The sequence below is a fragment of the Scomber scombrus genome, chromosome 11 (assembly GCF_963691925.1).
Source record: "Scomber scombrus chromosome 11, fScoSco1.1, whole genome shotgun sequence".
In the NCBI taxonomy this organism is placed as follows: Eukaryota; Metazoa; Chordata; class Actinopteri; order Scombriformes; family Scombridae; genus Scomber; species Scomber scombrus.
Window position 1 is genome coordinate 13,111,273 of NC_084980.1, and position 24,787 is coordinate 13,136,059.

Here is a 24,787-nt window from a genome sequence, read left to right on the forward strand (position 1 = left end):
GGTTTCCTCCAAACATGAACACAGGCAGATGATGGAAACATATACCCTTTTCCCCGTGTGTCAGGGGTTCAGCAGGTTTACACAGATTTTCAGGTCTGTATTTATTGGCCTTGGATGAAAGTGGCTTTTCAAATGGTAGCAATCTCTGTTTAGTGTTTGTTGAAACTGTGTTAAAGAGTTGTTGATTCAATTCTGAAGCAGTTTGTGAGGCTTAAGTTTCATTCTTCTTGTCCTGACTGTGTGTACTGTTTGTCTCAGTGTCCAGACTGTTAGACCTTCACCAAGGTGTTCTTTATATATCTTTTTTTTTTTAGCTAATAATGGCTATTTTAAATTTGAAAATGACATGATCATCTTTTAAATGTTAATATCAATATGCAGTTACAGCCTTTTTGTGGGCAGCATTTTCTCCATGTTTACGGCATATTATAAGATTTTAAAAATGTGTTTTAGCTTTGGTTTGGTCCTTAGAGAGTGGTAATCACTTTTCCCCCCTTGCTTTAAAAAAATGGTGTAATGACATGTTTTCTTGACTATATCTTGAGGAAATTCGGTACACTCTGTCCAATACCCACCCCAAGATTTGGGGACACCTTCATTGAACACATCAACAAAGACAGGTCTCAAAATAGGAACTGAATGTATTGGAGTACATGGTACTATATTACTTTGTTTTGTTCTGTATTTGGCTCTTATCCTCGAAGATGTCTCTTGTCCAGGATCCTCTGTTTCAATCAGGAGAGACAAGTGAATGAGAAAAGAATGATGTTTATTACATGAATAAGATGTGATAGTCATAAGTTTTTGACACTTAAACTCCAGGAGGACATCGTCTCAGAGCATCCACGAGATAGATCCCCCATGAAGTCCAGGCACCTTGGTGTTGGAGGCTGATGAATTCGAATGAGAATTATGGCCAATGAAAAGATGGGACTGCTGATCCTGCAGAGACTGGGCGGAGATGGGGAGGTGGTGGGGCGCACATAACAGCTGCATGCCAGACTAGAGAAGAGAGAGTGAGACATATAGATATAGAAAAAGACAGCAAATAAATGATAGGCTAACAATGCAAGTGTTTCGTTGTGCCATTGGATGGACAGGTGCAACTGCTGAAACTCAAACTATGCCCGCTGAGCACTGAAATCCAGAAAATAGGTGAGCATGCATGTTAGAAGTGTAAGACAGGGAGGAATGAGCAACAAACTATGCTAAACTGTACTAAACTTGCGCTAAGTTTCATGTATGTATGTATGTATGTATGTATGTATGTATGTATGTATGTATGTATGTATGTATGTATGTATGTATGAACGAACATATGTGTGTGTATATATATATATGTGTATATATGTGTGTGTGTGTTTACATACATGTACAGTACCAGTCAAAAGTTTGGACACACTTTCCAATTCACATCAATGAGAAAGTGTGACGTTATATATATATATATATATATATATATATGTATACACACACACACACACACACACACATACATATGAATATATATATATGGACTGACTTCTCTGGTCAGAGCTTTGCTGCTTGGTGTTGATAATACTGAAGAAGTTGTTACAGTGCTAGAGAAAAACAGCTGTTGGTAGCTCAGACTGCTTAGAAGTGTTTGGTTTGTCTGCCTTGGCAAAGCAGAGAAAATCCACTTTGCTCGTTGCACTTGGCTTTTGCACTACTCTCTCTGTCTGCAATTACTGCGCTCTTGACTGCCCTTGTTCTTTCCTCTTTGCTTGTTTTGCGCCCCCGCAGGTTTGTTTTCTTGGGGGAGTTCATGGTTCAGCAGTCCCTCGAGGAAGAACACAACAGCAGCCAGTGAAGAATCACCCACTCGTCTGGCATCTACGTTGGCCGCCTCCAGTAACTCTATGACTACAGCGAGCGCCAAGAGCTGGGAGGCTTCCGAGACACAAACATCCACTGCCTCCAGCCCCCAATCTGAAATCACCTCATCCAGCGGAGAAACCTGGGTCCGTGTTGAAGTAGAGACCACAACCCAGCCGGGTGAAAAGAGGGAGGAGACGGTGACCTCTAGAGCCAGTGGAAGAGGAGGGAGAGGAAGGGGAAAGAAGAACAGAGGGGAGGACAGGGGCAGGGGAGAAGAGAGGGTGAGAGGAGAGGAGAAAGGGAAAGGAGAGGAAGAAGGGAGCGGAGTGATGGCTGGTGCCGAAGCAAAGGGGGAGATACAAGTCTCACGTCGACCAGTCGGAACCAGTAAACCAAAAGAAAGATCCAGAGAAAGATCTAGAGAGAGGGGTCACAAGAAAGGACAGACCACCACTTCTGCCCCTACGACCACCACTGCCAGCCCTCTTGAGCCCACTGTGACGTTCACAACCGAGTCAGAAAGTGTTGACTTTTCTACATACAAATCCCTCCCCGTCTTACCAGCAGAAACCCAATCACTGCCTGTCTCACCAGACTCACACTCATCTCCATCCTCGTTGCCATCCATCTCACCTTCAGTGCCTGTCACAGCGTCAATGTCTCCATCTCTGTCTTTTTCTCCGTCATCGCCATCACAATTCCTGTTTGAATCTTCATCTCCATCTCCATCCCAGTCTATTCCTTCTTCCTCCTCTCCACCGTCTACTTCCTCACCTCTACCTGATTCCCAAACCCCATCCCTCTCACCTTCACCATCGTCACCCATTTCCCACTCACCATTTCAGACTCCAACTGCTGGATCAGGGGCTTCATCTCCTCACTCAGAAAACCAGGACAGCTCCACTGACCGCCTATCATCGCTCAACTGGGTCCCAGTAGAAAGAGCGACTCTGAATGGCTCTCTGGATTCTCCTCCACTACTGTCAGGGCCCTTGGATGAGGAGGAGCCCGCTTGGTCTCACGCTGTGGGCTCGGGGGCCCTGTTACCTGGCAACATGGAGGAGGAGAGCAGCAAGGGAGGATACAACATCAGTTCTGTAACTGTGGACCCACCAGGTTAGCATTTTATGTCTGTTTTTAGATGTTTTGTCATCCAGTTGGTAGACCTTTATTTCCATGTTTCCATTTGTCCATTTTTGTTTGTTCATTGTAATCAATCATAAATGTTATCATCCCACATACAGCATGATTTAGTCTGTAAAATAAAGATGGATGTAGCGATGTGTATTATCATCCATTAGTTTGCTCTGGACTTGATGTCATTGTACCTTAAGGGACACTTCAGCCTCAAGCTGTGGTAGTTCCTGCTTCATTGACAGCGAAGAGAAGTTCTGGTTTATCACAACATAGGTCTTATTTTTGTAGTTGTGGCCATGATTTTTTCAGTAATGATGTGTTTGAATTGCTGTTATCCCTAAAAAGAAGTCCAGCGGGACACTTCCTTTTTTGCAGCGTAACCGGTGGTTGGATGAAGGGTTGATATAATTTTCATTGTTGTGTTAGTGGAAAGGCTAGTATGGTACAGTATGTGTTATGTTGGGAAATGTGTTAAGCAAAAATGTTAAAATGTTGTTGGTTCCCAGATCTCACGAATTGGTTTGATAAGTGCATGTTATAATAACCAACAGAAATGATGGCCAAAACTACAAAAACTTGTCAAAAAATAATTTTCCTTCAAGATTTCCTTTTCATTTCCTCTCCTGACCTTCCTGCTGGCTTATACATTTAAAACACTTCATTGTGTATTCCTGAGCTGCGTACCTTTTATTCCCTCCAGAAGAAACATCTTCCTGCCACCATACATATCTGTTGATTAAGTCTGTTGCATGTATATCTCAGCAAAGCTCCCGGCTGGCCACATGGTTTACTACTTATTTTTTGCTTGATAATGAAAGCACATATACAGGAAATATCCTATCACCCAGTGGTTGAAAGCCCCATGGGCATTATGCTATCGCACATTTCTATGGTGATTTATTTTGCTCCCTTTGAAAGCAGGTCATGTCTGCGGCAGACATGTCTGAGCCGCCTTCTCGGGGTGAGAAGAGTGCGGATGGAAAACAGCTGTAAACTGTATCGACAAGAAGCCGAGGGCAACCATCTGGGCTGCTGGTGTACTGTACAAGGGTTGATTGATTGACTGAAAGACCCTGGAGCCATGCAGGCAGAAGGCCATGGACACACACAAACAAACACACACACACACACACACACACACACACACACACACACACACACACACACACACACACACACACACACACACACACACACACACACACACACACACACACACACACACACACACACACAGATATCTTTGCTACATAAACAGAAGAAGTGGATGGATGAGCTTGCAGGAGACTGGATAAGAATAATGACTTTCAGCTCACATTGCTTTCTCTCTTTCTCTCTCTCTCTCTCTCTCTCTCTCTCTCTCTCTCTCTCTCTCTCTCTCTCTCTCCCTCGCTCTCTCTCTCACTCTCATGTACATAATCTCAGCTCCAGTTTAGTCACTTGTGACTCGGTTTCATGGTGGTGGTCACTATTTGCACTGGATCACAAAGCACTTCATCAGTCAGTTCAATCAATGAGAGAGAAAATAAAAAAGCGTTTCAGGTTGGATTCAAGGACCTTTTTTTTATTTGATTTGTTTATTTTATTTGGATTTTATCTCGAACAATAACAAATCCATCGAAAACCATCAAAATAAAATATCAGAACACAAAATAATAATGTTTGAGAGGGAACAGGAGGAAGCAGAAAGCTTATCAAGTCCTGCCCCCTCTTCACATCATCATAAAATACAAAACAAAAACAAAAAAACAATGAAAAAAATAAAAATTAATAGAATAAATAAAACAACAAAACAATCAACAAAAATCAAGGCATACTGAAACTAGCCTCCTAGAACATCCCAAACTCAAAAAACGAATTCCCCAGTCACTCCCCATATACCCCCCAAAGCAACACACTCAATGATCCACAATTACAATAGACCAGAAACTCAATGCACAAACACACAATGACATCGAGTTTCTTTCCATTGTCTGGTCTTGTTGAACAGATTTATATCACACTGTCTCTCCATAACATTTAAATTACCAGCCAGTTTCTTTGTTTCCAGCTTCTTGTGCTCTCCTGCCTTTACAGAAATACCAATACTGACATGTGAGGTTTAAAGCGAAAATATGTCATTTCCACCGTGCCTGTTGTTTCAATCGCTCGAAGAAAAGGCTTTGTGTGATGTGTGGATTACTCTGAGGTATCACTTCAAAGTGTTATCCCCTAACCGTCCTATATCTGTTAACTTATTAGTTTGATTTTGCTGTTGCCTGCTTGTTGTTATCGTTGTTTGTGCCAGTGGTGTCAGACGCTGTGCAGAGCGAGGGACGGTCCACCCTGTCAGCTCCTTCTACAGACTATTGATTTTTTTGCACCACTCGGTTTAATGAACAGCCAATCGCACAAGGTTTATCTTTCACAAACACACGGGTACACATACAGACACACACGCACCCTGTCATAAAATCTGCACATCATAACAGTAGATTTTTTCGTCATGACCTTGACTGATGCAGAAGGTGCAAGTGCATGTTGGCCCGGACTGATGTACATTAAATGAAATGCATGGCTGGTTTTAGCGCCTGACTTCAGCAGAATTCACACCATGAGGAGCTTGCAAAACTTATCATAAATTTATATCGCTGAAGCTATTGAGAAATCTCTCTATTGGATTCTATGTGATTGAAAACCCTCAATCCGTTTTTTTCTCTCCTTTTTTTTTTTTTTGGTTCCTGAACGCTCGCTCTATGTTGTCCAATACAGCAGCTGGTGTGATGATAATTCAGAGGAGCTTGAGATGTCTGCTTCTGGTTAGTTATTGGACTGGATCAGCCTCAGGGCTAATCATAGCCACAGTATTGATTTTTTCTCATTGTACCGTGTAAACACAAACACACAAACCTGCACGCACACACACACACACACACACACACACACACACACACACACACACACACACACACACACACAAACACACACACTGTCAACCTCACACACCACCCCCTCCTCAGCAGTCCTCAGTGTCAGAGGGAGCTGGCAGAACAAAGACTCCCACAGCCGCGCTCTGCGGCCAGAATTAACGAGTGGTGGTTTTCAAAGACCTTAAGTATAATGAGCAGCTCAGGGGAGAAACACGTGGTAGTGTGTCAATTGATATGGAAATATGTAATTGTGGAAGGAGACCACACACACGCACACATTTAGGGTCTGAATAGTGGGGCCGATGTGCTCAGCGGGGGGTCCGCTCATTTTTGTTGAGGATGGCTAATGTCTGAAGTTCTCACGCTGCCCACTGCACTCAGTGGAGTGAGTCAAGGCTGGCTTTCCATATGGTAACCATGACAACTGTGGCTGTGAGTGGATGGCGAGGTTGAGGCTCTCTGGCTTCTGATCCCTTTGAAAAAAGACAGTGTGAAATAGATATGCGTGTTGTAACAGCTGGTTCTGGCTGAGATGGAACAATGGAAAATTAGGACGGCTTGTTTTTTGACTCATGTGTTTTTTTAAACAAAAATCTGAACAATCTAGCAGCAGCAGTGAAGGAAATTCTGTTAAACACCATCCAACTTTAGAATATAAATATGTTATGTGCTTTATTCAGCCAGTGAGCTTCAATTCATCTGTTTCATCCTTACCAAAATGAATCACATTTCCAAAAAGGAAAAACTCTTTTACTGTATGGGTAATTAACTCACATCCCTCATTTTGGATGTTCCCCCTGTTTGTCTGTCCCTTTTAGTTGAGGTGGAGCCCTGCGTGACAAACCCGTGTCTGCACGGAGGAAAATGCCTTCCTCAGGGAACGGGTTACAGCTGCTACTGCCCACAAGGATACACTGGGGAGAACTGCGAGATCGGTGAGTGATACTTAAACACACACACACACACACACACACACACACACACACACACACACACACACACACACACACACACACACACACACACACACACACACAGATACACAGACACACACACACACGCACACGCAAACACAAACACACATCCCACACACACACGTGCGAGCACACACTGGCATAATAAAGTATGCCCTGCGTCAGTCTGTATATTGACACAAGCCTCTCTAGCAGCCCATTGGCAGGTCAAAGGCCGAGCTGTCCGTCATAGCCAGAGAGGAGGTTGAATGGAGGCAGGGGTTAAAGGTTACTTTCAGACTGTCAGAGCAAGGTGATGATTATGGTCCCTGAAGGTCACACTACTAGTATATCTCACTGTCAAGGTTTTTTGCAGCATCCTGTTTTGAGACATATGACCTAAAAGGGACCCTAAACAGAAATCTCTGCTAATGCTCAAAAATCCACTGCTGAGGACATTCATGGTCACTTTAGTTTTTAAGCTGAATTGATTTCTTGTCCTTGCAAAAATACCTTAAGGTTTTTGGAAGGCCTGTCTTAGTTTCATCGTGGTTAAAAAGATAAATCATTTAATGGCAGAAATCCCACATTCAGATTCAACTTCAAAAAACAAATCAATTGTTCTCTGCCCCAAAGCCTTTGTGCCGACTGAAATATATGGAAATCCAATCATAGGATTTTGTGATATGCTGCTGACAGACAGAAAAAAACTAACAGAGGAGAAAACATTAACTTCTTAGCAGAGGTATGATGACAGTTCAGAGTTTTGACAGATGACAGATTTTAGATGCACCTTATCTTAGTGTATTGAAAAGGTCAGGACCGACATGCTGCCATGTTGCACCGGCTGATGGTGGCCTGCATGAACTGCAAGACAAAGAGGGACTGAAGGCCATGGTTAATTGTTCACAATGCTTTCCATCTGCTGGCATACAGACACGTTTAGACAGCATCTCCATGACTGCATTCATGGTTGCACTTGTTCAAACATGCAAAAGGTGGTGGAAGTAGTTGTGTAAACATAGCAGGAGACAAAAGTAAAACCTTCCTCTTCCTGCTTTGACATGCCAACATGTCTGATGAAGAAGGTCTATTCTCTCTTTGAATCACTGCCCCCCAACTGAAAGGCTCTACATAACTATTGTACATCCACTCAGTGTTTTATTCACTTGGCCTGTTCTATGGACCGTTTGTGTGTTAGCAGATTGTGTTTAACTGACATCCCTCCCCCATCATGTTGCAGATAATACGAATTACAACTTTAAATGACAGTACAACTTTATCATTCATATTAGTACAAGTAGTTTAGTGAATGACATCACAGCACAGCTAATCAGCTGGTATAGTCTAATCAGCCAGAATACTCAAAAAATGCTGCATAAGCTATGTGATATTGATATTTAAGAGTTTAAAAATCTTTTGTAAAATAATGGTTTTCTTTACACAAACCTGTGTAGCGAGCTTTACCGGTGCAGGAGGTTGGATTTATCAGCTGATAAATATACACTGATATCGATTATCTGCAATAAGCTAATATCAACCAATATCCACGACTAACTTCACAGAATTTTGATTTTGGCTTAAAAATTGAAATTTAATCTCACTATTTAATTGTTCCCAATGAATTTTAAGTCCATTTGATGATGATAAATATGAAACAGTGTTTTGCCACACTGTTTATACAGAGATAGCTATCACTTTAATATCTCTGGTTGATTTACACTAGTGAGTAGAATTGCTTTATAGTGGATTTAAAAGCTATTGCATCTATGTGATGAACACCTTGTCCTTTCAGGTATTTAATTCACTGGGGTACCCAACAACAGACCATCTGCTTATTTTATCTGTCAAGGTTCCTCAATTGAGTTTTCAGAAATTGTACCATATCACAACATGCTGTGTATTGTGGGTATTGTGGTGGAAGATTTTATGCATCCATCCCTGCACCACACTTCTAAAATCAAACCATTCCTCTTCTGTAATTATATTTTTGCAGAGGTGCTTGTGAGCTTCAGTGTAGCACTGCAGGATACATCTGTGTGGAGGTACAGTACTGTGACACTTTGACATAGAGTTATAAATCTGCCTTTAGAGCCTAATTTGTTCCTTAACACTTGCTCAGCTTATTAGGCAACGATTCCTCAAGGAAGTGAACACTTTCTGAATAAATTAACCACATACAGTCACATACTTATCTGTATTCACAGTCCCACTCAGCTGTGAACACCTTAATACTTAGCAGGTGCCAAGTTTTGTCTGTTTAGTGTCACAGAAAAGATAGACGAACGACATCCAGCAGCTGATGCGTGGGTATGTTGGAAGGATTTGTATGGATTTGCAGAATTTGCAGTATTATCTATCTGAGGAGCGGCCTCCCCTCTGCATAATGGATTAAAAGGACAAGATAAGACATTTTATATTGAACAAGAAAAGAGCTGGAATGATTTTAGTAGGGGAATGAAATTTGGTGTGAACTAGCCCATCTAAAGGTCGGGGGTGAGAGGTCATTCAAAGACATAATTAGCAGTGAAGTCACCTACTCAAAGGTTTCATATTCATACAGCATAGGTTAAAACGTCATTTATAAGATTTATTTACAAAAGTTGTTAACCTGCAGTAACTACACATTCCTGGAGGAGCCATTTTCTCTAAAAATGTATTAATCAAAACTAAACTTCTCCATCACCCTGTAGAAAATTCAGCCTTTAGAAACTTTTGTCTCTCAATTAAACATTTAGAGATTTTCTCTTCTCCTTGTGTCACAGCTTCAGGCTGAGTTGCACCCACACAGTTTAATTTAACCTCTAATCAATGACGATTTGATTTTCTTTATAATGAGAGAGAAGAGAAAATGTTTAAAATAACAAGTCAGGGTTATTGTACAATATCACCATAGTTTAGATGCTGCAACAGTCATTTATTCCTCATTTGTGTTGCTGTTTGGCAGTATACTACCAAAGCAAGACATTTCTAAATCCTACACATACTGTCGTAGTTTTCAAATTAAACTGATTAAGCATGCTGTTAAAGACTATTTCTGCAGTAAGAAAAGAGACATTTTGCTCTTAATTTGCTATTGTTTGATCTTCTAGACAAACAACCTTGATTGATCTCTGAAGTCGGTTCCTTTATATTTCTTTAAGAAACAGCCTCATTTCGATTCAAAATGCTAAATTTTTTTATAAACAAACCTCTGCTGTCATATTAGAGTTAATCTTTGATCAAATCTGAATCATTCTGAGTATAGTAAATCTAAACTGAAAACATTTACAGTAAAAAAAAAAAAATCTTACTTTGTTTTACACTGCCAGAGACTCTTTCTGATAAATCACAATTTAATCCAGATTAAAAATTAATCCGTACCATTGCTGCTGATTTAAAGTGATAAGTGTCTTGCATGTGGCTAAAGGTCATTACAGTTTGATCTGTGTGACACCTTTAGTTCTCCACATTCGCTGACCTTTGTCAGTTTTCAGATTTTTGTTAGAAACTAAGTAACAGTTAAGATCAGAGGAAACACTTTGAAGTACATTTGAACCCGTAAGTAGCTTTCTTTTCACGCTCTTGCTGTGAGTTTTAATAGATTTCTGCTGTCCTGGGGGTACATCTGTTATTCTGGGCCCAAAAAACCCCCACAGTGGCGAAAGAAGATTACATGCCCTCCTTTTACAATGATAAAGTGATACTATATTGATCCCTGTAGAGAAGTGTTCCTTTCGCCTGCGTTTTTCTTCCCACAGAGAGGTCAGGGAGCTCAGTTTGCTGCAGCCCCAGAGCTGGTACAGTATCTGTTGTATCTTAAGGCCTCTTCAGGATGGGTGCCTGCTAAAATCTGGGCTTGAACCTGACTCATCTGGTCACATGAGTCTCACTTTATTTATGTCTACAGTATGTCTATGCTTTAAAGTAAAAGCAGTGCAGCCTGCAGCGTATAACTTTTTCTTTACAGTATGTAGCCTTTTGTAAATTGAGGCAATGGACAAGAGATAAAAGGAGAGATTAGTCATACTCTACGTCAAGTCAACCTGAAACTGTGTAAATGCACACAGATGGACATAACAATACTTAAAAGGCTTTTAGAGAGTCTTCCTCTGAGAGTGAATGAGGACAAAGAAGGAATGCAAAGGGGATTAGACCATGTGGATTCTGTTTGAATTATGATAGTATACTTGCCAACATGGACACATTTCACTGTTTAAACCAGGACTAATGGCCAGCTCATCTCATGTCAGTGTCTGAATGGCAGCAAACACCCACTCAGTTTCTTTTTCTCTAACATCTCCACAGCAGAATACATCCTTTTAATTAGAAACCCTAATGAGATCTACAACCCGTCTGCTCTTGCTGCTTTTTTCTCCCTCACAGATGTTGATGACTGCCAGTCGGAGCCGTGTGAAAATGGAGGCACTTGCATCGACAAGATTGATTCATTCCTCTGCCTTTGCCTGCCGAGCTACGGAGGAGACACGTGCGAGAAAGGTGAGAGGAAGACAGACGGAGAATACTGCACACATACAAATGGGGCTACGTGAGGGGAGTTATCATGCATTATTTGTTCATATGAAATCCTTCATGTGTGAAGCTGTAAGAGGTTTTGGCTATAACTGTGCTGGTTGAAATAATCCTCATCAGTGTGCAGGGTCTGTTACAGCTATATGTCATAACCTAATATCACAAGGCTGCATCTCTGTAGCTATCAGACAGTGTATCTTTGTGTATCACAGCGCTGCAAGGTGACAGATACTGAATCTCCTGCATGCACAAAAAATACACACAGTTTCCCAAGCATCAGTAGGTATTTTCACAGTTTTTAGTCAGTGCCTCTCCATGCATGCACACATGCCCACATGCGTACAATCATATTAGTGTTTTTTTTAGTTAGCGATGATTCATTATTTAACTGTATTATGTAATGTAAGTGTAAACATTTGTATCCTGTATTTTTATGGAGCTAATGAGCTAATATTTTTATGGAGCTAAGACTGAATAGTTTGTAGTTCTCTGAGACAAAAAAAAATTATTGGGGATCCAAGAGGAAGACCAAAGAAAAAAAGATGTTTGACACAAAAAATGTCTTTCTTGCTGAGAGATAATTTCTTACAGGGGACTGTTTATTTCTTTAAAAGTTGTTCAGTGGCACATGAAACCAAAAACGCCATACTGTGCATTATCTATGGGCTCAATGGGTCCATAGAGCATGCTCAGTAGAGACCTCCACCTGCTGAGATCGCTTACTTCTGGTTTAGCCCTCCAACTAAATGAATGAGGATAAAATAATTCAATTGTGTGGGTCTTCTAGGCTATCAAAATGTGATCAGACCAAACAAAAATGGGCTGTTTCTTTCAACCCAACATATTCCAGTAGAGCCCCAGAATAAAAATATGGAACCTGGCAAAGTGCATAATGTGACCCTTTTAATTAGTGAGCTTTGTACTAGTGGGTGGATCTTGCTGCCTTTGGACAGTACTCTGCAGTTTTCGTAAAATGTTGCTCTATTCCTGTAAAAATGTGCACTGATTTGACTTCTCGGAGACTTTGTGGGAGGCTGTTCTAGAGATGAGGAGCAACAACAACAAAACAGGCTGTCAAAAATGGCAAACAAGCAGGCGGATGTGAAGCTTTGTTTCTAAAAACAAACAAGGCAAAGCTGGTGACGAACCGACCTGGTGCAAAATAGTGTGATGCAGGCGATCAAATTGAAACCAGTGTTAGGTAATCAAAGAGGCAGCAATCAACCTGAAAATCCAGTGATGGCAATCTGTAATTCAACAAAAATAATCATATAGAGCCACAGACAAACTCAGAAGCAATCTAGTCCCATGAGCATGTGCAGTGTGAACAATAAACAAACACATGTACACACACACACACACACACACACGTTAGCAAGATTCCGATCAGTGGCACTAATCACCCTTCATACAACACTCTTAAACCCACATGCATACACGCACACAAGCACTGATTCATTACCTCACTGGATTCAGCCACCTCCAGATTTGCCCTCCTTGAATGTGTGTGTGTGTGTGTGTGTGTGCGTATGTGCGTGCGTGCGTGCGCTGTGCACTAGTAGTAATGAGGATAAATGAATATCTAACCTTTGCAGTTATAAATGAATCCACAGGCCTTGGTAATGAATGCTAATCGTGCAGGGAGAGGGCCTCATGTGCTGTGAATTGAAAACGAGCCTGTATAATTACAGTTAATGTATTCAGCCTCTCAAGATGCCACAGTCATATATTTTAGTCTTTATTTGCCAAATGAGATAGAACTTTTGGCAAAAGAGCCTTTTGCTGACTCTCTTCTCCCATCCTATACAGACTATTGTATCTACTCCTGCACTTGACTTGGTTTTTACCCTTCAAAAAATCATTATAGCTTCACTAATTTTCCCTTCTCTTTTCTTTTCACCCCTACAGACATAGAAGGCTGCGAGCATGGCTGGAGGAAGTTCCACGGCCATTGCTACAGGTAGGAACGATGAAAAGCTGTCTTTACTGTAAATATGAATGTTACAGTATATCTACCTGCAACCACAGGTGCCTCATTTATCTGCATTACTCTTCCATACCCTTGAGTTATGTGTGACATACTTACTGCAGCGCTCTGTAGCATTTAAACTTGTCTTACTTCATAATATATGAATTATGTATTTCCATATACACTCACACGGTGTCGTCCCTCAGGTACTTCACCCACAGACACACCTGGGAGGATGCAGAGAAAGACTGCAGAGAGCACAGTGCCCACCTCAGTAGTGTCATCTCCGCTACTGAGCAGCAGTTTATCAATGGTATGAATGTATTTCTGTTGGCTTCTTTTGTCTTCTGCGGGTATAACACGCACATAAAACCACAACAAAAGACATAAAATTAAATCCAACATGTGATCTAGACATACAGAAACAAGAATATATAAAATTAAATTACATTTTAAAAACTGTAAGTTATATGTAGGATAACACAGACAAGGTGTTGTTTATTAATGGAAGAGTGAAAGACAAAGAAGAGGAATTGAAAACAACATAATGCAAATGAAATGATAAAAGAAAAATGTGGTTGAATACACAAAACGGAAAAGGACAGACTACTTGTGTGAGTTTGTGAGTCTAAATACACATTGTGTGTGTGTGTGTGTGTGTGTGTGTGTGTGTGTGTGTGTGTGTGTGTGTGTGTGTGTGTGTGTGTCTGGCTGTGTGTGTGTTGGACATCAGGGCTTTTACAGATAAGCGATTAAGTCTAATGGAAATATGGTGTTGGTGGTTTTTCCAGGTCTTGGTCATGACAACGCCTGGATCGGTCTGAATGACCGCACAGTGGAGGAGGACTTTCAGTGGACTGACAGCAACGATCTGGTTAGTCATCATCTCAAATTTGTACTGCCCTGTCATTTAAATTATTTTTTCTCTCTCAATTTTTATGCAAAAGCTCAGGTGTAATCACACAAATGCCAGATAGTGATGTGAAAATACCAGTTTTCATCTTGCCTGGCAGCAGAGACTAATAAAAGCAAATGCGTCTGAATTCTGCTCTTTACTGATGTTAAGGTATATGAGAACTGGAGGGAGAGCCAGCCGGATAACTTCTTTGCAGGCGGCGAGGACTGTGTGGTGACCATCGCCCATGAGGATGGCAAGTGGAACGACGTTCCCTGCAACTACAACCTGCCCTACATCTGCAAGAAAGGCACAGGTACTGTGACACAGCTGGACTGAATGTAACCAAACATCTGGCAATACTAATGAAAAGTACAAATAAACAATAATTTGATGTTGAAATGCTGCCTGACACTTCCAGGTCCACTATTAGTCCCTTTACACCTTGCATTAAAATGTGTCTTGTATCCAGACAGTATGTAGATTTGATTTGACCTGATTACATTTACACCTGGTATCAATGTGTCTCCAGTGTCCTTATTTAGATCTGATTGCTCAATCTAGCTCAAACAACCGAACATCACAACCTTCTCTCATTTGCAAAATTTCAAAAAGAATTTCAAAAGATGTCAGCCTTGCTCTACTGTGTGGACTTTTGCTGGCTTTTGGAGGCAGAGGAAGAAGCCACAAGTTATTTGAACATCAATAGTTTATTTGTTGTTTTCTTGCTAGCTAGCTTTATTCACTACTGGCTAATGGCTGCTACCTTGCTGATTTGGAACAGTCGCGCATTATCATGTATTTCTGACCACGTAGTTGTTGGATGTGGATTGACCAGTGACACTCCATTCTCAATACGTCTTGGGTGCATTTACACCTGTACTGTCATGAGGTCAAACACCATCTGATTGCAATCCAGTCTTCCAAAATGCATTTTAATGCAAAGTGTGGCGGGGGCCTCTGATTCTCTTACAGCACAATGCTTAATAATCAGTTTATGAGGACAGATTGGTGCTTTCTTCATACAGTTTAGTTTCTAGTGTGTTATCACTGACCAGCTGGCCACCTGTTAGTCATAAATGCACATCATCAACTCCGGTGCTCAGAAAATGTCTTCCTGGAGCTTCTCACACAGCCACTCAGCAGTTGGTCAGGCCTAAGTAGCTGTTTCACATCATTTGCAGTTTTTCTCCTTTAAAGGTCACGGCAGCAGATGCTCCAAAAAATGAAACGACAAACACAAACTTTAGTGAAGATTGTGATTCTGTCTCAACATGTAGCAACACGTATAGATTTTTTTTTTAGGGCTATATCAATCTCAATCTTCCTCTTATTGCTGTTCCTCTCCCTCCTCAGAGCTCACTTACACTTGTCCAGACAGCAGAACTGTACTTGCAGTTATTGCCAATTACTGCCTTGTCCACAAATATGATCTGAAATTCTTGTGAGTCATTTCACCAGGCTTTCCTGATACTTACCCACACCTTCCCTCTGCGATTTGACTCAGCTGGGCTGAAAGTGGATGCAGTTAGAGCTTGTAGGATGCAACTAAAACTAAAGACAGGGACAACTCTGAAGACACAGCAGAGGGTCTGGAGGAGTGAGAGAAAGACAGGGAAAGAGATGGAGGAGGACAGGATTAGTAGTAAGGATTAGAAGTACTTTAAGTGTATTTGTTTTTCTGGCTGTCTGCTGGAGAGCCCCATTACCTCCCTCTGGCCAGGCTACAGCGCTGCTCATCACTCACATTCACAGCAAGACTGCCATCTAGAGGCAACACACACGGAGCAGTTGTGGGCTCTTTTTTAGAGTCTGAAAAGAGAACTAAAGTTAGTCTCTCTCTGCTGAACGGATGCATAAGGAATGAAAGTAACATTGGAAGTATTGTAGCTCCATATGTATCTACTGACTTAAGTGAAATAGATCTAGAAGTAGACATATCTTGAGCAAAAACAGCAACCAACCTTTTCACATTTGATTGAATTTTTGGCAGTGCTGTGTGGGACCCCACCTGCAGTAGAGAACGCCCATTTGATAGGTCGGCGGAGGTCACACTATGACATCCATGCAGTGGTGCGCTACCAGTGCTCTGAAGGCTTCTACCAGCGCCACATCCCCACCGCACGCTGCCGGGCTGACGGGAGCTGGGAGCGACCCAGGATCATCTGCACAAAGTGTAAGTGTTCAATATCTAATGATACGTTATTTTATTGTTATTTTCTCCACTTCCTCATCAACAGACATGATGCCTTTTTGTGTTTTTTAACTGCGTCTCCTATAGAAATAACAGGTTTTAATTCTGAATTTTTAGTTCTCATATCTTGACCAAATTACTGTTTGTGGAAAATTAAAGCAGGAATAATTTTCCTGGTGAGCAAGGCAAGGCAAATTGATTTGTATAGCACCTTTCAATAACAAGTAAAAAAAATAACAAGTGCAAAACATAAAAGACATTAAGGCAATATGTAAAATAAATATAAAAAGATACATTCGAGTTAAATAGAAAGTAAGAAATAAGTTAAAATATAATAAGAAAGATGAAAGAGTGCAAAATATGAATCTAAAGCCCCAAATGTGATTTAATAAAAGGCAGCAGCAAACAGAAAAAGTCTGAGAGTCCAAGCAGACCTCAAGTTTTCAGGGAGTTTGTTCCAGATGAGTGGTGCATATAAAGTGAATGCTGCCTCTCCACGTTTAGTTTTGACCCTAGGGACAGAAAGCAGACCTGTCTCAGACAATCTGAGAGACATGCAAACACATCACACCTCACACAAGTCCTAAAATATTCTTGGAGTAATAAGTAAAATAATGTCTCTTTACTTTTTAAGATAAGTGGAAAGGTTGTCTATATCATGTGAATGCTGTTTCACTGTTTCTGGACAAAGCAGTGCACCAAAAATCACAGGCCAGGACCTACTGTCTCTACAGATATTTATAACATTTAGCTACAGAAAAAGGAAGCAAGATACTACAGAGACTTCTCATCCAGCTAAACGTGTTGTGAATGTCCTCCCTTCTTTTTAAGGACTAGCTCCTATTCAGAGTCTGTTTTCCATCCATAAGATACTGTAATGGTGTGAACACAAAGGTACGCAATAGTTGCAGTATACATATGAGGACACTTGATTTAGTTATTTAAAATATTTTCTTAAAAATGTTTTTTTAATGTTTGTTTGGCGGTGATAATTTGATGATTTTATATGAAATTTTGATGATTTTATCGCAAAACAGGTGTCTTTTTTCATTTTGTAGCCTGTAATCTCACCATAGCAAACTGTAAATTAGATTGAAATGGCAATAATCTTGAATTCAATAATGAAAAGACCTTATTTTAAACAGTGAGCAGTGGATTTCATTTAGAGAAAAAGTGGCATGAGGTGTGATAATCTTACAACATTATTTGTTACCCTACAGTTGTGATGTGTAACTACTACAGTATATATAGAAAACCAGATGAACTAATTTGCTTCCTTTCAACTTCAGCCCGGAGGTCACACCGGTACAGACGCCATCACCACAATCAGCACCACGAGCGTCGCAGCCACAGGAGACACGGAGGAGAGGGACATAAGGCCAGAGAGGACGTGCACAGCTACTACTGAACCAAATAATACAACATTTGCAATGCCTAGGTGCTAACCATGGCCTATAAAGAAAGACAGTAGTTTACGTGAAACACTTTTTTGCTTCTAGCCATGCTCTGTTTAGCTTTATTCCTCCTGATGAATAAGGTTTTCTCCCTCTAACATACAGTTTACATCACTGAGTTTGGGTGTTTTGTTCTTTTTGTTCTCACCCTGCTTCCTTTAACCAAGGTCCATGCGAACACTTATCTAGTAACACTAACTCTTATTAACATCCTCCCTCTCTAACATCTCAGTTCAGTAAATCCTCCACCTTTCTACAAACTATAACCCTCTCAGACTGGCAGCGGTGTGCGAGCGTGTGTGAGCGTATGCGTGGAAGAGAGAAACTTAATGAAGTGCTGAGCCACTCTTTGTTTTTGTAAAGGTTTGCTTGTTCTACATGAAAAATGACTTTCATCCTAGTATTCTGTTTACAAAGCACAGATGTAATTGATGCAAGATAGCATTCAGTCCCTGGTAACCCTGAGCTTTTTGTATGTGTACTGTAGCTGTTACTTTTTCCATAGAGCACCTGAGTAGCTGGTCTGTTTTGTTCTACTGACATGCTTTTTTCTAATATTTGCTATGTTTTTGTGTAATGTTACTATTTATTATGAATCATTTGTTAGTGAATAAGCTTTTTTTTAAACTTAAACTTCTGAGAGCCGGTGTAACATCACTTTTCTATACTATATAAATCCAACAATCAAGTAACAAAATTAATCATTTGATTGCCTCTAATCTCTGTATTGTAAATATTGTGGTGTTTGTTATTGGCTGATCCTTGATCAATAGCTGGACCTTGTCCAATCAAATAGATCGTCATCCCCTTAAGCACTCTCAGCTAATGAATATGTCTCATTGGCAGTTGATTGATTAGTAGTGTGGATGGGATTATTGGACTCTTTCTTGAGATAACCACTTGATTGTATCTGATTCGCTGAATACTCTCAATCTTTGCACGGCTATATTTACACGATGGGTAGAATGTCACAATTTGTTTTGTCTTTGGTCCCTTTGATATTTGATCAATCATCCACTTTTTTGGTGTTCTTATGACTTTTTGTCCTGCTGTTGTATTCCATTCTTAATAAAGAGAAAAAATGAACAGTATTTCTTATCAGTGTGTTTCTGTCAAACCAACAAACCGCCAATGTGTCTATTATCTTTTGTCTTGTGTTTCTTACAGGAGTGAATGCAGATATAGTAAAGTGCTGAGGTGCTTACAGTATGTTTCTATCATGTCATTTTTTAAACCTGAGCAGATGAAACTCAACCAGCTTCATTTCAAATCTACCCATTGTGTTGCGCTTCTAACAGTCTGTTATAATCTAGATCGTTTTCAATATTTATTTTATCCAACTGTTCTATTATACTTTTGTCACATTTTCATATAAAAGTAGTTGAATGTCACAAAAGTTTTCGACATGAACATGGTCTAAAATCCGACTTTTATTAGCCGATTAATTTCCTACAATCCAGCAGGACCAATTTCTAGTGTGAACTTTATTGCATTTATTCATATTAAACATATTTCAAATTATGAAATGCAAACCACACATCAGGTCAGCAAATTCCCATCAAAAAATTACTTGCGTGTCCTCTGTACACATACACTAACATGAGGAAGACTTTGTGATTCACCTTTTAAAAATTACGTTTTTGCATCCAAATCACCAGGAGCCATTGACTTCCAGCACTCCCAGCTGTTCACCACCTCACTGACCGTGTCTAACAGTGTGTCATGTGATCATATGTGTAGCTGCTGCATGTGTGACAGTTCACCTATATCCAGGGTTCAACTCTTATCAGTTTGACAACCATAGCAGTTAACTGGGCCAGTGGCCCACTGCACATAGGTCACAATGACATCACCAGTCAGAGGCTAACTGACACGTGCAGAGACACTCCTTTTAAACCAGTAGGCTAAACTGTTCAGTCTGTGAATGAATGGAGAATCCAACATGAGATTTATGATCAACTTGTGCTTTGTTAAAGTTTAGAAGCGCAGACAGAAACAACCTCAGAGTAGCTATACCTAAAAATAATGGATGGAAAAAAAAGATGTGGTTTAGGCAAATGTAATTTAATCAAACATCCTTTCAGTGCTCCATTTGTTTTTATTGTAGAAAATAAACATGGAACATAAAACATGGAAAACCACACAGAGAGAAGTAATAAAGTACAACTAGAGCTGAAATGAAATAGATTCATCGGTCTACAGAAAGGTTTTGATCAATTAATCGTTAAGTCATCTGTCAAGCAAAAACACTGAATACTTTCCAGTTTCAGCTTCTCCAGTGTGAGTGTTTCCTTCTTTCTCTGGTGTGTATCATTATAAATTGAATCACTTTGGGTTTTGGAATGTTGGTCAGACAACACAAACAATCTGAAGACATTAACTGAGATGTCAGGAACTTGTGATGGACATTATTCACATTTCCGGCCATTTTAATGACCAAAAAAATGAATCAGTTAAATTGAACAAATAATTTCTTGATTTAAATAATGAATGAAATCTCTAGTTGCAGTTCTAATACAACATGTAGATGTTACACAATACAAGTTGATATGTTTCACCAAATGGACTTTTTTTCTTAATCATCTTCTTCACTTGAATAACATCTCTCTTCATCTCCCCTCTTACAAACTCTGAAGTTATTCAGTGAATCCTGTAAACACTTCTTATAGTCACAGTTTTTAAACAATGAAAGCTGTTTCCATTGACCCTGGCATATTAAAGATAGTAAAATATAAACGTGAGAGATTTACTGTGTAATAATGATGTCACTCTCCTGCAGTGTATTGCTGGATATGATCCAGGTTAACAGTTTTAATTTGGGAAAATACAAAGTGGGTATCTGCATGAGTCATCTGAAAACTGTGCGAGCTGATCACAGTCCTCACCTCCATCAACAGCCTTCTTATCAGGGTCCAATAGTCCATGCAGAAAGTGCTGCACGAGGTGACTGATTTTGACCAGTTAACATAGAGAGCAACAGTTTTTAGATTTCCGAAAAACTGTCTGTTTAATGCAGTTTGCACACCGAGTAGAGTCTCCAGACAACATTAGCCTTGTCACAACATGAAGTATTCCTCGACAATCCATAGATGGTGTGTGTGTGTGTGATCTATTTTTTCTTCTTCTCGTTGATGGTCTGTCCCTCTGGAACAGGCTTCATAAAATAAGCAGGGTAAGTGTGGCAGCGCAGGGCCAGCAGAGAAGGCGCAGCAGCAAGCAGCACATTGAAGGCGATAACAGGCCGCCATTTGTCTGCTGGGATTCGGTACGTAAAGGGAGTGCGAGAGTGCAGAGATGCTCCGATATGGCACCACTGGGTCTGAGGAGAACAGCAGGGGAGGAGGAGGATGTAAACACCATGATTCATGGTGTGTGTTGCTTTTGATATCCAAAATAAACAACAAAAATAACAACCACAGTTACCTGGGCCATGGCTCCAGCAAAAAAGATGGTCAAGTCCAGCATCCAGCTGCAGCCAGGAGTTTTCAGACCATAGATGAGGATAGCCAGCAGGGGAAGTGCGTAGAACAAATACACCAGCATCTACAAGAATGGCACACAAAAACGAGAAATGATCAGTTCTTTTTGGAACACAAAAATATAAAGAGTAGCTTAATTCAGTGTGCTGATAGATTTCTCTGCAGACTCACCATAACTCTTGGGAAGCCAACTGGATCTTTGAGGTAGGGTTCGTACTGATAGATGTAGGTGAAACAGACATCCAGAGGACAGTCCATCACCACCTGAGGTAGAGACGGAGGAGAGTTATAGTTTCCATACATGCAACATCTTGTCAACAGCCTGTTCAGTCAGACATAGTCATTTTGGACAAATAAAAAAATAAATTAGAAAATTGAATTTTTACTTACAAAGCCTCTGAAAACTGAAAAGGCCATTGCTCCCAGTAACAGAAGTGAGAGAAGCAGGTCTAGAGGGCGAGACACAAAACTTTTCTTCTGCTCTGCTGCAATCTAGACAACAGAGACATTTTATTTAAGTACCTTAACACCTCAATAGAGCCAATATATTGATAGCGCGGATATACTGCAATTGGTTTTGACATGCAAAACATAACAGTTCAGTAAATGGCAGAAATTAATGTTTACATTTTTTCTAATCATGGTCAATGTTTAGTTTTATTTGTTATTCAATTTATAGTTACTTTCATTAAAAGTTATTATTTAGGAATTAAGGACATAATATAAAACACACTCATTTAAATACAATAAATTTGAGGCATATTTGCCTCAAGTGATGTCAGCCGAGTCAGGGTCTGTTAGGGTCTGAAGACGTCAAGTTAGAATATTAAAACAATCTGAGGTTGTGGAGTTACCAGACCTCTGTGCTACCATTAACACAGCACACCTGAATCTCCAACCAGATGCATTGTGGGTAATGCATGTGCCTGGTTTTGACAGGTGGAATAAGAAGAGAATATCTGGTTCTCCTGCATCGGAAACACCGCCTGGCAATGTTGTAGGAGTGCAATGCTGAATTTGTGGAGCATTCTTTTCAGGGGCCATGAACAAAAAAAAGAAGAAACACCACTGTGTGAATATTTATTACACACGTCTTGCCTGCTGAAGTTTACCTTGTCTGCTGTGATGACTGGCATCTCTCTGGGTCTGCTAAAGAGCACAGAGGCTGCCCAGAATGGCACCAAAAAGAAGGGTGTGTTCCTCCAAAAGGCTGGTCGAATATTAGACCCATATTTACCTGGAAAAATAACAACATGATCAATTAAAACAGCCTGAAACAACACTGATGATCTGACAAACTAGAGTGTTCATGTGGGCAGCTCTAACCAATAATCACTCCTGGGATGAGAACAATCTGATGGGCGATGGATGATCCCGCCCACAGCAACGCCAGGCTACGATAGGACTTCCTGCATGGTCAGAAAATCAACAGGTTTCATCAGAGGTGTCACTGAACACACAGCAAACAGGTAACGATGATGGTGGTGATGGTAATGATGTCCACAGCTTACCCTTTGAACATGCGGTGGATCACAGTGAGGAAGAGGACAAAGTGGATGACACCTTCCCAGTAAGACATCATCACGGCATAGGCAGAACTCAGGTGAGGCTCACCCTAAAGAGACAGTATCATACAGTGAATTTAAACTTTTGACATTTAAGCATCTGAAATTAAAGCATTTATTGTTTTGCTCATGTTTACCATCTTCAGGTAGAAGCCCATGAAACCAGAGATGAAGCCATCCTGCTCCAAAGCATTAGTCAGGCCAACCATGCAGGTGAAGGAAAACTCTGCAAACACTGAACGAACACATCAAAGCACAATGAAAAACAACTCTACAGCTGCTCCTCAGTCTCTCACTACACCAATAGATGTCAAAGTGTGTGTTTTTGCCAAACTGTACCATAGAATAAGGGGTCCACTTTCACTTTGTGTCGCACAGTGAGGAGGAGGAGGAGAAGAACAGATCCCAGCACGACCAATCCCATTCCCAGGATGGGCAGGGGTCTGAGGAAAAGCATGATTGACATGGACAATGAGACATCAATGTACCTGTGTAGTATTTCAGCTGCCATCTTCTTTACATTTATCTTCATCAAGAGCTGCAACAATTAGTTGATTAATCTGTTACATGATCACCAGAAAATTTGTCACGAGTTATTTTGTTAATTGATTCATCATTTTGAGTCATTGTTGAAAATAAAATGTCAAAATTATTTTGTTCCAGCTTCTCAAATGTGAATATTTTCGGGTTTATTCGGCCCTTTATGACAGAATATCTTTGAGATGACTGTTGGTAGGGGCAAAAGAAGACATCTAAGGATGTCACATTGGAGTTTGGGAAACAGTGATTGACCTGTTCAACTTTTTTGCAATTCTGTAGACCAAACAATGAATCAAGTAATCAAGAAATTAATTGAAAATCGAAAAAAAGGAGAATTAGTAGTTAGTCGCAGCCCTACTTTCATCAGAAAACAGAATGAAAATGATGATTACAACTCTATTACAAGACTATTTAGATGAGTACATAACCTGCTTTTCTTTCATTGTGCCAACACTATTTCTTTGGATTATAAAGGAACATAGCCTTCTCATTTCTTTTCAAAGTTATCTACTCCTATTTAGACATAACATTCAAATACTTTCAAGATAGTTAAAGATGTCTATTTGGTGAAATGCACAAGCTCAGTTTTGATTTGGAATACCATATCACTCTGGTCAAGTATCATCCAGGCTTCATGACTTATTCAAAATGTTATGAAGATCAAAATAAATGGGTTAAATCATCAAAAGTGCAGCTCTGTTAACTATAATTGGCTTCATCCTAATACAGAGAGGAACATTGGGTGTTACATTTAAATGTTTAATCGCCTAACACTCAAGATTATTAATTTATTTAAGACAGTTTCCTAAAATTCACTTACAGTTCTTCTAAGGCTTGTGTAAATCTTGTTTAGTGTGTAGGCTTTGAATGAGGTTACCTCAGGATAAACACACCCTCGCTAAACCTCCTTTCCTTCAGGCTGTGGGCCGCTTCATAAGCCTATTAATATCAGCGGCTTTACTGTGCAATGCCTCCATACAGCAGGCCAAGATGAGAGTGAAATTATAAAAGAGTGCACATACACACACACACACACACACACACACACACACACACACACACACACACACACACACACTTACTCCTGGAGCGCAGGGATGTTGTTCATGGCGTATAAGACTCCAGGAGCGAGGAGGGAAAGGAGAAATACGGAGACCTCAACCGGCGGCCTCATTCTGCAGTTTATTGTTTGGTCCCTTTTGGAAAATAAATGTCCAGATAGAAATATTCCCAGTTAAATCCTTTCAGCAATGAAACGAAGCATGTTCGATGATATAGTGTCCTCTCCTCTGCAGCCTCTGCGGTGATTGAAGGGAGTGTACTGCTGCCTTTTGATCTGTG

General features: G+C 40.4%; 2 protein-coding genes across 2 annotated transcripts in view; one reads left to right on the forward strand and one right to left on the reverse strand.

Moving 5' to 3' along the window:
* LOC133990820 (neurocan core protein-like) overlaps positions 1-17,864 on the forward strand; it is a gene marked incomplete at its 5' end in the record, with an annotated part of 30,832 nt that extends 12,968 nt beyond the window's left edge. The window contains 11 exons of the mRNA XM_062429227.1: positions 1,765-2,353; positions 2,479-2,542; positions 2,685-2,955; positions 6,704-6,820; positions 11,204-11,317; positions 13,259-13,310; positions 13,526-13,632; positions 14,111-14,193; positions 14,386-14,530; positions 16,208-16,390; positions 17,698-17,864. Of these exons, the coding sequence (XP_062285211.1) occupies positions 1,765-2,353; positions 2,479-2,542; positions 2,685-2,955; positions 6,704-6,820; positions 11,204-11,317; positions 13,259-13,310; positions 13,526-13,632; positions 14,111-14,193; positions 14,386-14,530; positions 16,208-16,390; positions 17,698-17,816 (1,844 nt within the window). The remainder of the gene's footprint in view (positions 1-1,764; positions 2,354-2,478; positions 2,543-2,684; positions 2,956-6,703; positions 6,821-11,203; positions 11,318-13,258; positions 13,311-13,525; positions 13,633-14,110; positions 14,194-14,385; positions 14,531-16,207; positions 16,391-17,697) is intronic.
* Positions 17,865-19,911: 2,047 nt separating this feature from the next.
* On the reverse strand, positions 19,912-24,787 carry tm6sf2a (transmembrane 6 superfamily member 2a). The gene is made up of 10 exons (XM_062429428.1): positions 24,529-24,787; positions 23,246-23,349; positions 23,044-23,141; positions 22,853-22,956; positions 22,668-22,750; positions 22,454-22,578; positions 21,732-21,833; positions 21,513-21,605; positions 21,286-21,405; positions 19,912-21,181 (listed from the first exon to the last, which is right to left on the reverse strand). The coding sequence occupies exons 1-10, from the start codon at positions 24,618-24,620 to the stop codon at positions 20,972-20,974; spliced, it is 1,131 nt and encodes a 376-aa protein (XP_062285412.1). The 5' UTR covers positions 24,621-24,787; the 3' UTR covers positions 19,912-20,971.